The sequence below is a fragment of the Protopterus annectens genome, chromosome 7.part0 (genome assembly GCF_019279795.1).
Source record: "Protopterus annectens isolate FY-2018-M chromosome 7.part0, PAN1.0, whole genome shotgun sequence".
Taxonomy (NCBI): domain Eukaryota; kingdom Metazoa; phylum Chordata; order Ceratodontiformes; family Protopteridae; genus Protopterus; species Protopterus annectens.
Genome location: NC_056739.1, coordinates 608528955 through 608544968, shown reverse-complemented (window position 1 = coordinate 608544968; position 16014 = coordinate 608528955). Strand labels below are relative to the sequence as shown.

Genomic DNA, 16014 nt, shown 5'->3' with positions numbered 1-16014 from the left:
GGAAAATACACAGTAAGAAAATGCAAAGTAACAGAAAGGCACAATAAAAGAAAGAGAGTTCTAGATAAAGCAGGCAATGACCCAGGTAGCCTCTTAACCAAATATTTTACATGAAACGAGGAACAAAAAGGCAGGAAATGAAAGTGAAGCTGCTTCAGCCAAGCAATGACTACCCTTTTAGAGTGGAACTTTTTTGTTTCTTTGGCAAATGTACAGATGCAGAGGGGAGTTTAACAGAGTTATTGGATGATTTGTAGACATTCATCCACAACATCTGCTCACTGGCTCTGAATCATTCATTCATTCATTTAAAAACAGTCATCATTCAACACAGCTGAGGCTTCTAATACTCACATGTTTCAGTCATAGTGCCTGTTGCTTTGCCATTCAGTTATTTAGTAATATATCTTCAGCTTTTTAAGCACAAATCATAGGCCTTCTGATGAAGTCTTTAGCTTTTTCCAGCCCTTCTCTGAAACATCTAATTTGTGTTGAAACCCTTTACATGACACAACTGCAGTTCTGTTGTACACCATGCAAATATATTGCCAGTATACAGAATGCATCATTCACTTTTTACATGCTCGATGCATATTACACTTTGTCTTTGTAAACTGCAGCCCATTCACTGCTCAAACATTTAAAATGCACTCAGATGAATTACCTGCTCAGTGACTAAACGTTGCTGATGCTTCAAATTGTCATTCTCTCCATATGGACTCCTTCTACCCCATTCTTCTAAATGAGCTCTTTCACTGACACCCTAAAAGATAAATGAAAGGAAAGATGAATACAACACACTGTATATCGAATCACCTGAATATTGTTTAGATTGCCTGAAAATATGCATTAATATTTCTAAACTATAGATGCTTACTTAATTGGATTTAAAAAGCCATTGAAGTGGCAGTTTTTCTTTTAAACACTGGAAAATATGGGCCATTTAAAAATGTACATTGAACTAATCTCATGAGTTCTGAAACAATTTTAAAATGAAATGTGACTGCTTCCCCTCAGTTCCTTGTACTTGTACCCAGTACTGTATATAATATTAAAATGAGTCAAAGTTGTATATTTGATTTTAATGTGAACTGTGGCCATGGTGATCCAATATTAAAAATTACCATTTTATCCAGCATTAGAAATCTTGCAGTACCATAGTAAAACCTATTACACTCAATATTGGAAATGCAAGTACTTTTGGAAGTAGTACTTAAGTTATCCAAAACTGAAAGCAAATACTTTGAATTAATCTTACCATGAATATCATCTGTTTTTCAAAGTTCATGGTGGTTTTTGGAGACCTGAATATATTAGACTGTAATGCACTAGGGCAGAAGTATCACAGTGATTTGCAATACGATCTCATGACTGAACTGAATTTTACACAAACAGCGACTGATAACACCAAGTGAACATATTCGCCAGTGTCATATTAACAAACTGTGATTTTCTAGTTCAAACTCAGTGCCAGTGGCGAAAGAGCTAGCAACTCACCTTTAGTGCAGAAGGTTGTTGGTTCTATTTCACACCAGGGTGATGGATTCCTGACATTACAGTGCAGCATAAGGAGGCTGTTACACTCCTGAGTGTGTCATCCTTCTTATGAGATGTTAAACTGTCACCCCATCTGTCTGAGTTGGTGGTTGTTCAGGTGGATGTAAAGGATCTTGTGGCACCTATCAAAAAGAGTATTTTGTTATTGATATATACATTACATGTTTACATATTTACATTATTTACATCTCTCAACAAATCTCCACGCATTATGAACTTCAATTTAAGCATTCCTCCCAACTCTTTTACCCACAACTAAAACATTATTTTTTCCAGAATCTTTGTCAAAGTCCATTTTCCATTGTGTTTAATTTCATGTAGTCTCTCATTCTATATAGCCCATGAAACATAAAATATTACTCTGTCCATTTTCTTCACTTTTCCCTGTTTTCGTGCACCATAATAACCAAATTCTATTATGTCCATATTTATTTGCTCAAATTTTAACAAACTTTTCACCCTATTATGTTTACATATTTCCTTCCACAAATTATTAACTCTTTCATATTTCAAAAACCCATGCTGAAACTCTCAAACTCTCCATATTTATTAAATATTCTATCTTGTATTTTCTTGTAGGGCATATTTGCCTTAACCAGAAAATTTTCTAATAGATAATCTCCATAAAAAGTCATTACATTTGTTAATCTTTTTATAGTTATCATATCTCATCATTATGGCTTTTTTCTTATCTATTTCTAAATCTTTCCATGGATCAATGCAATAACATGCTTTCATAATATTTAATTACCGTTCTTTTCTATTTTTCTTGCATATATTCTTTTTTATTTTCCATAACACAATTTTGTTTTGGTACTCTTTTCATTTTTCGTTCACAACGCTGCCACTTCTTTTTTTAACTTCCATTCCTTACCACAGTTCTTTGAATTTATAATATACAGTGGATATAAAAAGTGTACACACCCCTGTTAAAATGACAGTTTTTTGTGATATAAAAAATGAGACTACAGTTAATCATTTCAAAACGGTTCCCACCTTTAATGTGACCTATAACCTGTACAATTTAATTGAAAAACAAACAAATATGTTAGGGGAAAAATATAAAAAATAAAAAAAACGTACAATAAGCTGGTTGCATAAGTGTACACACCCTTAAACAAATACTTTGTTGAAGAACCTTTGATTTAATTATAGCATTCAGTCTTCTTGGGTACACACCGGCCATCAATTAAAGAGACTCTGATTAAACCCAAATAAATTCAGCTGTCCTAGTAGGATTTTCCTGACATTTACTGAGTTGCCTGCTACAGCAAAAGCCATGGTTCACAGAGAACTTACAAAGCATCAAAGGGATCTCTTTGTTGAAAGGTATTAGTCAGGAAAAGGGTACAAGAAAATTTCCACAGCATTGGATATACCATGGAACACATAGAAGACAGTCATCAAAAAGTGGAGAAAATCTGGGACAACAGTGACATTGCAAAGAACTGGACGTCCCTACAAAATTGATGAAAAGACAAGATGAAAATTGGTCAAGGAGGCTGCCAAGAGACCTACAGCAATACTGAGGGAGCTGCAGGAATTTATGGCAAGTACTGGTTATGTACTACATGTGACAACAATCTCCCATATTCTCCATATGTATGGACTATGGGGTAGGGTTGCAAGATGGAAGCCTTTTCTTACACAGAAAAACATCTAGGCCTGGCTAAAATTTGCAAAACAATACATCAAGTCTTCCAGAAGCATGTGGGAAAGTGTGTTATGGTCTGATGAGACCAAGGTTGAACTTTTTGGCCACAATTCCAAAAGGTACGTTTGGTGCAAAAACAACACTTTGCATCACCAAAAGAATACCATCCCCACGGTGAAGCATGGTGGTGGTGGTATAATGCTTTGGACCAAAACCTTCAGGCATCTACTAGAAATCTGAAGATGAAGAGGAATTTCACCTGTCAACATGACAATGACCTTAAGCATACATCAAAATCAACAAAAGAATGGCTTCACCAGAAGAAAATTAAAGTTTTGGAATGGCCCAGCCAGAGCCCAGACCTAAATCCAATAGAAAATCTGTGGGGTGACCTGAACAGGGCTGTGCACAAGAGATGCCCTCACAATCTGACATATTTGGAGCAGTTTTGCAAGGAAGAGTGGGCAAATATTGCCAAGTCAAGATGTGCCATGCTGATAGACTCCTACCCAAGAAGACTGAGTGCTGTAATTAAATCAAAAAGTGCTTCAACAAAGTATTTATTTAAGGATGTGCACACTTATGCAACCAGCTTACTGTACATTTATTTATTTTTTCTATTTCCCCTAACAGAAATTGAATTGTACAGGTAATAGAGCACATTAAAGGTAGGAAAAGTTTTGAAATGATTTATTGTGATTTCATTTTTTTATATCACAAAAACCTGGCATTTAAACAGGGGTGTGCACACTTTTATATCCACTGTAGTATTATTTATAATTTCTATCATGTTATCATGTTTTTATTTTCCCTCATAATTCCTTTTAATACCTTAAATAAAATTAAAAATGCTGCATGTACTATCGGGTTTATTAAATCAAAGCTTCCTTGCTCTTCTTTCATATACACAATCCCTCTCTTGACTGGATTCGGTCTAGAGCCCCAACTATAAGAAAATATAATCAACATTAATTCCTTTTCATACTTAATAGGCATCATATAAATGTTAGCAATATAAGCAATTTTCCCTTTACTAATGTACTCAACAAGTGTGCTTTTTTTCTATATGAAAATCTATATAATTTCCAAAAATAGTCATATCCTTTACTTCTTTGAGTACAGTATCCCACTGTTGTTGTCTGTATTCATTCCTTCCAAACATTATTCATAATATATCTATATATTTTTTATTGAACTCAGTACCTCCTATCATACCTTCAAAACCTATCTATACTTAAACCAATTTTTTTTAGATTTATAATTAATTTTTCATTTACTTCTTCCATTCATACTTCATTTTTAACAATTAATACAATATCATCCATATAAGAATACATTATTGGCAATTGTACTTTCTTCATCATTTTGTTTCCACCGCTACTTGACATTTTATTAATTTCCTTCACTATTACATTCATAACTAATGAGAAAAATTACACTACTAGCTGGGCAGCCCTGCTTTATTCCACATTCTATTTTTATTTCTCCCCCAATCCAGCCATTTACATTTTGTTTTACATAGTTCCTTTCATAAACAGATTTTATTACTTGTAATATTTTTTTGCTTACATTATATACCTGCAAAATTCTCCATAATGATTTATATTGAATGTTATATACTCTTTACTTATATCCCCTATCATAACCTTTGCTTCTAAATTTTTATTTATGATATCATCAATTATTTCTCTTATTATTCATAATAACTCTTGACTTCCTTTTCCTTTTCTTCAGAATACATTTTGGTCATATATTCTATCCATTTTTTGTAACCTTTTTGTTATTGTTCTCATAAAAAAAAATTATAAACCATATTATTCAATGTTATAGCTCTCAAATTTTTATCTCCTCTTTATTTCCTTTTTAAATATAACTTTTATAACTCCTGTACATATCTCATTCTCTTTAATTCCAGTTTCTAACCATTCATTCATAACTTCTATAAAAATTATTTTTTGCCACTTCTTCATTTCTTTATACATACCACATTCAATTCCATCCAGTCCTTTTGCAGAATTCATGCTAATATCTTTTAGAATTTCATTCAATTCTTTCATAGTTATTTTTTGTTCTAAATACTCATTATCTTTGTTATTTAATTTTTCATCTTTACAAATTTGTTCTATGTTTTCTTGTCTTTTAACAAATAATTCTGATACATATTCTTTAATTATTTCATATATTCCTTCTTGCTGTCTTATTCTCCTATTATTTTTCCTTCTTTTATTATTTTACTCAAATATGCCACTACCTCTTCTTTCTTCCCTTGTAAACAATATTTGTGTTTATACAACAAGTTGTTCATTTTAATTTGATTCATTTTATATATTTCTCTTTCTTTTTCATAAAGGAATTTTTCTTCTCTAAGTCTCTGTATGTTTCTTGACTTAATATCTTATATCTCTGTTTTTCTTTTCTTCTTTTCTTCCTTATACATTCTAAAAGCACTTTTTTATATTTCTCTTTAAAATTAAGCCACCAAACAGTCTAATTCTCATAAACCCCCTCATATTCATATGATTTTTCTATAATTCCATAAGTTTTTTCTCTTCTAAATCTAATTCCTTTTCATTTTCCTATTCTTATATATTCTTCATTTTCTTGTATTTTAACCCATATAGCCACATGATCTGAAAATCCAACATACTTAATTCCTTTTTTAACTTTTACACTATCAGATATTAAAAAAGTAAGCAATTTCTGTCCTAATTTCTTTCCTTTTGTAGGTCCAGTGATTATTCTCCCATACACTTAACTTTCCACTTCTCATAATTTCTTTAACAATTTTAACATCACAATTGCTCTTATTTTTTTCTTAAATTTCAATTAAAATCACCCACCACTATAATGTTCATATTTACACAAGCATATTCAAGAATATTTTTAAACATTATATGCATATAAATCTAGTTCTATATATATTTTTTTCCATCTCAATTCTATTACCGTAATTTGTCCTAATTCCACTATGGTTACATCTAATATTTTAATGCTTTCTTGACATACTATAGCTATGCCCAAGCATGTTTCTTTCCCCATGTTCCAAACTACCACACCATTTCAAAGTTGCTCAGTTTGTGTTCTTTCTTCCTCAGTTAATAATCTATCTTTTAAAACAATAATCTGTGCACCTACTGCAGCACACCATTGTAATATACCTATTCTCCTCTTAAGATTTGTCATACTGAGCACATTTAAAGCTAATATTTTCAGCTTTTAAGAAAAGTTAGTATAATAAAATGTTATCCCTTTCCTTTTTTTATTTTCTCTAAGCATTATATTTTTGAATTTTCTTTTCCATTCTTTAACTCTTTTCCCTACTGTTATTTTTATTTCTTACTGTGCACCAGTCAGCTGCTTCCTCACTTGTCTCCTCTGTTTCCTTTTTCTTGTTACTTTCTTTAACTTCATTTATAACCTCTTTATCAGTCACGTATTTTTGTGCATTTTCCTGTATAACACATTCTTCTATTTCTTTCTCCTGTATAGTTGTCCTGTTCGATTCTCAGCTAGAGCGTCTTCTGTGTGGAGACATGCGTGAATGGGTGTACCTGGCAACTCGGCATGTAAAAATCTACTGCCAATCATTAGCGGACCGGAGTTCCGCTGTGGCAACCCCTTACCGGGAAAAGCCAAAAGACACAGCAACAACAGCTTCAGTTTCATTTTCTTGCACATTCATTTCACATTCTAGCCAAGAATGACCAGTATTGCCACTTTTTTTACGTTATGCCCTGTTTCACCACATAAATAATATCTTTTTTATCACATTCATTGATTAAATGATCCTTTTTTCCACAAAAATAACAAGTCTTTGATTGACCCCAGTATTTCACAAAACCTCTATTAACATGAACATTAATAATACTAAGTACATGCATAACATTATCATTTTACATTTTCAGTATTATTCCAAATTCCCATCCCCCAGTCCATAGTTTTTCATCATATATTTGTGTAGTGTCCATTACTTCTTTACATATAGTTAACAAATGTTCTTTCAGTTCTTTTGCTTTAACTTCAGTTCTAAAGTGGATCATTACTCTTTTATTTATTTTGTTTGTCTGTAAAAAGCTTGCACCGCATATTCTCATTGGGTCTACATTATCTAATCAACCGCTTAACTTGTCGAATGCCTAAACAACAGCTAAGGGTCGAACACTTACAATCTCGAATGGCCAGGTAAGCGATTTTTTTTCATCGGGAAAGAATTCTCTTGGCCATTCCACACTAACATAAAATTGCAAGCTTTAAAAAAGTGGGGGGGCTTCGCTCCCCCCCAACCCCCAATGTGGGGGGCTGTGCCCTCCACCCCCCTAACTAAATATACCAACTCCGAGATCGCTCTACACTGGGGAAAGGGCAAATTCCCAATAATGGCCGAGCAAATTCTTTCCTGATGAAAGAATCTGCTTACCTGGCCATTCGAGAGTGTAAGTTTTCGACTCTTAGCTGTCGACGTTTAGACATTCGACAAGTTATGTGGTCAATTAGATAATATAGACCCTTCTCATCATGGATAAATATTTTTCTTTTGTTCACATGCACCCTAAAAAATTCCCATGGCCTACCCAGTCTCAAATATCAAGTCACAAAAAGTCTCTTTATTAATTAAAATAAATGCTCTTACCTCTTTTGCTTTGACACCCAGAGGTGTTATGCCAGAGTCCCAAACTTCATACATGTCCAAACTTTCTTCTTTTTTACTGCTCACATGCACTGTATACTTCTTTTTTTGTTTCTTTTATTTCTTCTTTGTTTCTTCTCCAACAGTTTGTGAATAAGTTTTTGTCTCTGGAACTTTTTCTGGCACAGTCTCTTCTTCTACTGTTTCTTCTTCTATTTTTTTCCATGGTGTCATTCCATGAAATTGCTGCTCCACTTTCTGGCTCACTTTGGTTTACCATTTCTTCCAAATAATTATCCCGCAAACCCCCCTCCCCCCCGATTGGAGGGTTGTAATTATGCATTTTTCAGAGGTATCTGTCTCTCTTTCAAACAATCTCCTCTGAAAGTTTTCCTCTGAATCCATCTCTGTTTCAGCTACTGTCTCCTTTTCCTTCACAATCTCCTTTTTCTCAAATGTCACTGTTTTTTCATTACCCACATCATCAGAAAAAAACTTCTGGTAGAGATTCTGCCATTTTGGCTACATTTTCAGGAACTTTCATTCCAGTTTTAGCACAAACTGAATTAACCATGTTTTCTTCCTGTTTCTCCAGGCCATCTATGTGCCTGGAACAGGAACAGGAAGTTTGTTGTGTCACACACAAATGCTTCCCCCTACTATCAAGAGTAGGGGAAATTCCCTGATACCCTGGTCAAATTTCCCCTAGTAATACAAATGCCACCTCAAGTCTCCCCCTGAAAAGGGGCTACTAGCCTAGTGGACTAACCTGGTCAACAAAGGGTAAATAGACAAGTTAATAGGGTTGCTTCTTCTTCTTCAATGATATCAGCATAAATATACTCTCTTTCACAGGATTAACTCTACACTAGCCCTTCATTAAAATGTAATACTAAAAGTAATGAGAAACAATGATTAGAGTTAGTATCATACATAGAAAAAGACTCACATTGATCTCCATAAAGTGGCATTTTATAACTGGAACTGGGAACTGAACTGTCTTAACAACAGACATTTTCTGTTGAACTGTGAATTATCAAATCACTTTAATTGATTATTGTGTTTCATTACAAAAGAGCTGTTTAACAGTGAGTACATTGAAGACTGACAGTAATGCAGTTTCTCCTTACCTCAAAAGTTGTGTGATCTCACAGTATATTTAGAACTGTGGAGGGGGGGGGGGTGAGCAGGGGGCCAGAGTTCCTACAAAAACTGTGTTTTTGTACTTTTGATGTAGTCAGTTATGTGTGATGTTAACTGTTTTATTTCCCATGGTGGTAGTTCTGATAAATATTAACTCAGTGCTTAACCCTATATCCTTAACAAAGTAATATCAGATATCTGCAAATGGCACACTAGTAAGTCAAAAAATACTTACAGTGGTATTCATAGTCATAATATGAACACTTAAAGGCAATTGGGGCACTTTGTGAAGAAGCGCTGCAAAGTCATGATTCATAGAAGCTATTTATGCCAATGCACAATGGCCATGAATAGGCATAAGCAAATGATGTTATAATGACATATAAATGAGAAAGGCTGTAAAATTGTGTATGCTAATGAGTCCTTCTCCCACCTGTTTATGATTCATAGCAAGAAATCAACACATTTCCTCTCCATGGACAGATTGTTTATAAAAGACAGAATTGCACCTTTTCTATCTACCTTGCAATCTATGATGATGCTGTCCCTTGCTGACAGCCTGGCTATTTCCCAATGTGAGATACTGGTCTTGGCTGAGCCAAAACTGCTTGCACCCAGCGATGCTCAACGACCCAAAAAGTGGAGATATAGGCAGAGAGTAACATAATATATAACTCTGAGAATCAGGAAATCCTTGAAAAACTCAGAATGGACTGGGACATTATAAGGTCTCGCTGTGGAGATATGAACCCCATAGGAGTACTGGTGGGATGGATGGCATTCCTATTCCTGTGGATACTAAGGTATGTATAACATTAACTATGCTTGCCATGGGGACCTTCCAGAGACTGACTGAGGACACACTGGGTACCTCACAGGCTTCTGCCTTCAGGATACTCCAGCAGTTCCTGGATGTACTCTTGGCATGTGTGGATCAATATATCTATTTCCTGTATCAACTCAGGACCAAGCCTGGAATATGCATGCTTTTTCTGGGATGGCATGTTTCCCTAAGGAAATTGGTGCAACAGATTGCACCCATGTTACAATTAAGGCCCCATTTGGCCCACAGGCAGGGGGGACAGGTACAGCAATATGAAGGACTACCATTCAATCAACTGCCAGACAGTTTGTGATCTATGGGAGTGCATCACCAACATGTCTGCCCAGCATCCTGGCAGTACATATGATTCCCATATCTGGCACACTAGCTCACTTTAAGGATGATTAAATTACCAATTAATATTAACCTAATAGATTGATGCTGGGACATCAGCACTGCAGAAAAGATCAAGACATGATTATTTTCTATGAGGATCTGACTGCAGTAGTCCTTTAACTTTGCAAGGCACAGCTATATAATATAAGCACTGCACTACTCTTTGCTAAACCTTCATGAATTCCAGCCACTATCTCTTAGTAAGACAAACCAGCAAAGTCTGATCGCCAATGGATATACCACGGGGAGTGCAATATCTGTATTCAATGACACCTTGCCACTTGAGTTAATGTATTACTGTATGAGTTTAAAACAACTCTATCTTTTTTCACAGGAGACAGCTAGCACTAAGAACTCCACACTAAGTGAGAGGTTGACACCAATTTACACTCTGTCTGAAAAAAACAATGATTATCACTTTTGCACTTTACTCAACTAAATCTGAATTCATTAAGAACAAGAAGTGTAAAACCGTGACTAAAGACAATATCACATACCACCAGAGTACGATTACCCTAACGTGCATACTTACATTTCTCACCCTTATGTCATCCTGGCACTAAAGGCTAAATAGTCCTTAACCCTGGCAGAAACAATGGGACTGGCAATCAAATAAAGCATTTATTACAGAAGAATCAAAGAAAAAAAAAACGCAATCATCTGATTAGAGATATCCTTTTTTATTCCAGTTTTGTTCACACTGCAATCAGGACAACAGCCTATTGTAGCTGAATTCTGACCATTTTTTAGTTACCTCTTGAGATGAACTCGGAGATGTCAAGGCCTCATTCTGTTCCTGCTGCTTTTTGATAGTTTTCTTGGCTTCATCTGTGGGAAAAACATTGAAGTGAAATTAGAAAAAAATGCGCACATATTCTATTAGTCTGCAGCTTTGCTTATGATAATAATCAATTATTTGTTATTGTTAAACTCTCTTGGGGGACAAAGAATGTCTTATACCACAATACCTTAAGTTGTTGTGTCTTTCGGCTTTTCCCGGTTAGGGGTCGCCACAGCGGAACACCGGTCCGCTAATGATTGGCAGTAGATTTTTACTTGCCGAGTTGCCGGCCCTGACGCACAACCTTCACCGAAGGTACGCCCATTCAAGCATGTCTCCACACAGAAGACGCTCTAGCTGAGGATCGAACAGGACAACGTCTTACTGTGAGGCGACAACACTACCGCAGCACCACCGCCACAGTACCACAATACCTTAAGTATGTTACTAAATACGTGCCTCATTCTAGTGCAATCACCTGCCTCAGAGGTGGCATGTCTGAAACCATTACTTAATATTTATTATGATTAGAAAATGCTTGCAAATTATTTAATTTAATAACTAAAACACATTTCAGCTTGTTTGCTTATTTTTTTTGTTTTGTATACAGATTATCCACTACTAAAGCCTATTTACAATGGGGCCCTGGGGGAAAAGCTTCACAAAAAAACTGGGTCAAGTTCATATATAGAACAAAAATGTCTGCTTTATTCATAAGAAGTTCAAGGTTAGACACTGTACATGATATTAGCAAAGGGAAGACAAACATTACAGTTCTACTCAGTGATCACCACAATATGCACAGTTATTATTGAAATGGGTGACTCACACTTGGCAAAGAAAGTTGGTATGAAGATTTACAAATACACAGTATTTATAGTACCAGTTGTATAGTAACACCTGGGACTGCAGTCATTCCATGTTTAGACTGCAATTACTTAATAGTAAAAAATCATGGTAGATACCGATGGAAGAGTACAGAGGTATGGTGCAGTTTAGCATCTACAAGCTCAGTTCATAAGCAGGTGTTAGCTAAAGTTGAGTCTTGTTACACTATCTGTTGGAGTAAGAGTTGATAGTGACACATGTTTTGATTAGTACTTTAGAAGGATTCTGCTGTAGTCTCATTTCAATGATTAAACAGGTAGACAAGTCATGATGTAAGATAATCAAAGTAAGGAGTGCTTGTTACGATATAATACGCAGAATGCTGAAAAAGATTATGCAGCATGGACGGGCATAACAGTACAGTCTGTGCTGTCAACATGTGCGTTAGACAGATGTCAATGTATATGACAAAACTAGGTGAATATATGTGGAGCTGTAGTACACAAAAGTAAAGCTATATAATAACCTTGTATGTGATGCCAACATGGTTCAGAGAAATCAGAGTTTGGAAGGAGTTACGCAATAGCACAGCTTGAATGGGAGTGACTTGAAAAGCAAATGGTTGATTTAGCTGTTAAGGTAGCAAGATTTTCACTTTTAATATTTAAGGGAAAATAGTTGTACAGTATAGATGGTGTTCATGTAGGAAAGTTCACCTGTTTTAACTGATCTCAGTTTTTTTACTTTGAATTAGTTAAATGATCATAGTGTTGAAGTGGAAAATTCCTCAATAAATATGTAATAAAATAATATAAATATTTTTTATAGGCAGTTGCACACAAAGGACAAGTGAATTTTATAATGTCTTGTATTGTTATTAGGTTCAGACTCTTGTAGCCCATGTATTATACAATAAATAAACACTTCTACTAGTTACCAATATATAACTTTTCTGGCTTATTTCAGTATGCTTTATGTGAAATAAAAGCATATTTACCAAATAAGTGGAATTTTAATGTCACTGTTGTCCTTGATACTTTAGAAGGACTAATGACGCCTTGCATTAATTTTTATAGTAGCTCCAGGATCGTAGATGCTTTTTCATAGGAATTAAAAATATGCCTTCTTCACCCAATTCAATAATTTGTGGAGTTTTTTTGGGGTCATCTCTCGTGCCCTTTCTAAAAAAATGTTTTCAGAGTCTCTGTGGCAAGACTCATGATATCATGTATACGAAGTTTGCTGATGAGAGAAAAACTACCTAGAAAGACCTATTCAGTTTGATAAGGCACCATTAATTATCTGTATTTTTTATGATTTACCTACTCAATCCAGTTCAGTGTCACAGGAGAACAATATCCTAGCCTCAGTACTAAGTGGTACAACACAGAGAAACAAATTATAGGTTAGGCACCAGATCATAAGCAATTATGCTTTCAAAAAATTCTACATACAAAGTGGGAAGACCTCCACAATGGGTCAGTGTTCTTTCTGTGGTTAAAGACACTACCATTCCCAGACATAATTTCTAGAAGATTTAACACTGTATCCAGATATCTATTATGGCGAGTACAAAACATCTTTATCTGACTTTGTTGTCTTCATTTGGTCTTCAACCTGTGGGACAGACTCCCCAGCTACCAAACACCTGGGAGGCTTTCATGGAAGGATATTCCTTAACACTGCAGAGACAAATGATGCCCTGCTTCTGGAGAGAAGATCCAATTTGTAATGGGAGATGAAAGTATGTGAAGATGACCAGGTAGCAGCCAAGCAAATGTCATCCAAAGAAACTCTATACCAAAAGGCGGCTGAAGTAGTCATAGATGTAGTAGAATGCACCTTAACTTGACCTGGCAGAGGCAAGGCCTTTGTTGAATACACCAACAATATACACTGAGAAATCCAATGACCAATGGTGACCTTAGATATAGGCTTTCCTAAAAGGGCTTAGAATAAAAACAAAAAGTTGATCAGACTTGCAGAAGGCCTTTGTTCTGCATAAGTAAAATCATAATTGTCTATGAACATCTAGCAGATGCAATTTATACTCCCCTTTATTCTGAAATTTCAGAAAGAAGACAGAGAGGTTGATAACCTAACTTATGTTTGATTCGGAGGCCACTTTAGGTAAAAAAAAAGGATTAGTGCGCAGAGAAACTCTGTCTTTATGTTAAATCATGTAAGGGGGCTTAATCAATAAGGCCTAAAGCTCTGACACCCTTTTAGCTGAAGTAATAGCAATTAGAAAGGCTGTCTTTTAAGACAGGAATTGTAGACCCACTGAAGCAATGGGTTCAAAAGGGGAAGAAACCAAGGCTTGAAGGATCAAAGTAAGGACCCAAGGAGGCGCAGGGTTCTTTACTGGTGGCCTAAGAAGAAAGGTACCCTTCAAAAAGGCTTTGCAGAGCTTAGAAGAGGCTAGAGAAGCTGAACTATCCCCTACATGGAAGTTAGAAATAGCTGCCAACTGAACTTTAACTGTAGAGAAACTGCAACCCTGATGGAGAATACTTGCCAGAAACTCCAAGATAATAGGAATTAGAGCAGTGAAAGGATCCAGATCCTTTACTGGAATAAATCTTCCTCATTGAAGATCTATGAGCCGCTACCAAAATCTTCTTAACCATAGAAAATAACCCAGGAGTCCTAACTATTATGGAAACTGCAGCAGCCAAGCAGTGAGCTTCAGACTGGCCAGATCTGGATGTGGGATCCCTGAGGGATGTGAAATCAGATCTGGAACCAGATCCAATGTCAAGAGAGGACACACGACATGAGACCACAGAGAAGGGAACCATACTTGGCAAGGCCAGAAGGAGCAATGAGGATGACTGAGCTCCCCAGCTGTTGTGCTTTCTGGATGAATTCTGAGATTGGGGAAGAGAAGGGTAAGCATAGAGAAGACGGTAGGGGCAAGCATGAACTAGATCATCTCTGGGGGGCTCCCCCCAGAGGGGGGTTCAGAGTGAAAAACTCGCTGCACTTCACGTTGGAAGGAGAGGCAAGGAGATTGCAGAAAGGTGGACCCCACTTTAGAAAGATCTGCTTCACTACTGAAGGATTCAGAGACCACTCATAAGGCATCAGGAGAGACCTGCTTAGCCTGTCCGCTAGAATGTTGGACCTCCCCAGAATGTGCATTGCCACCAGAAAATGGCCGGTGGAAATCGCCAACTCCCACAATCTCATGGCTTCACGGCAAAAGAAATAAGACCTGGTTCCATCCTGTTTGTTGATATACCAGACTACCGACATGTTGTCTGTCTGGATGGAAATCTTCCCTAGGGGAAGATGGGCCTGAAGAGCTTGCAACGCCAATAGCACTGCCTTCATCTCCAGGACGTTAATATGCAACTGGGTCTCCAGGGATGACCATGTGCCTTGGACTGTCCTTCCCAAGCAATGCCCCCCACCCGAGCCGGGAGGCACGGTGGTCAGAGGGGTGGGGAGAATAAATGGGCGACTGTGAAGAAGATTTGGGGACTGAATTCACCAAAGAAGAGAAGATAGACGAATAGGATGTGACAGTAGTAGATTTAGAAAGGACCACTGAACCACCAGAGTCCACTGGAGCACCCTCATATGTAACCTCGCTGTGGGGACGAGGGTGATCGTGGCCGCCATGGACCCCAACGCCCTTAAAACCAACTCTGCAGGGGAAGGAGGAACTTGAAGAATGTTCAAGACATGCTGTTTGAGGGAGTGAAGCCTGTTGGGTGTCAGAAAGGCCTTGATTTGAATGGTGTCCAAACGGGCTCCAACAAAACCCAGAACTTGAACTGGTTGTAAGAGAGATTTGTTGAGATTGATGGCGATGACCAGCTGGTGGGCAATTCGGATGAGAAAGTTCCAGGTTTGGCAGAGTCGATCCCTGGAGGGGGCGGAGAGGAGCCAATCACCCAGGTAAGGGAAGACCGGGAGGCCCTGCAGCTGCAAGTGAGCTGCTACCACCGCCATCACTTTGGTGAACACCCTGAATTCTGTGGTGAGACCAAAGAGTAGTGCTCTGTATTGGTAATGATTGGCCCTCAGCCTGAAGCAGAGAAACCTCCCGAGAGCATCTGTCCATTTTGATGTGACAGTACGCATCTTGAAGGTCTACTGAGCACATCCAGTCATTTGTGACCATCCGGAATTTCATCTTGGCAACTGGCAGAGTCAGAGCAGAGTGATCCAGAATTGGGCTCAAGTCCCCCATTTTC

At 36.9% G+C, this 16014-nt stretch overlaps 1 protein-coding gene across 1 annotated transcript in view; it reads right to left on the bottom strand.

Annotated features, from left to right (window-relative positions):
* Window positions 1-640: 640 nt before the first annotated feature.
* Window positions 641-16014, bottom strand: part of LOC122806067 (GRIP and coiled-coil domain-containing protein 2-like) — a 1105805-nt gene continuing 1090431 nt past the window's right edge. Inside the window, exons 27-28 of the mRNA XM_044076306.1 lie at window positions 10955-11028; window positions 641-763 (exon numbers count right to left, since the gene is read on the bottom strand). Coding sequence (XP_043932241.1) covers window positions 641-763; window positions 10955-11028 — 197 coding nt within the window. The remainder of the gene's footprint in view (window positions 764-10954; window positions 11029-16014) is intronic.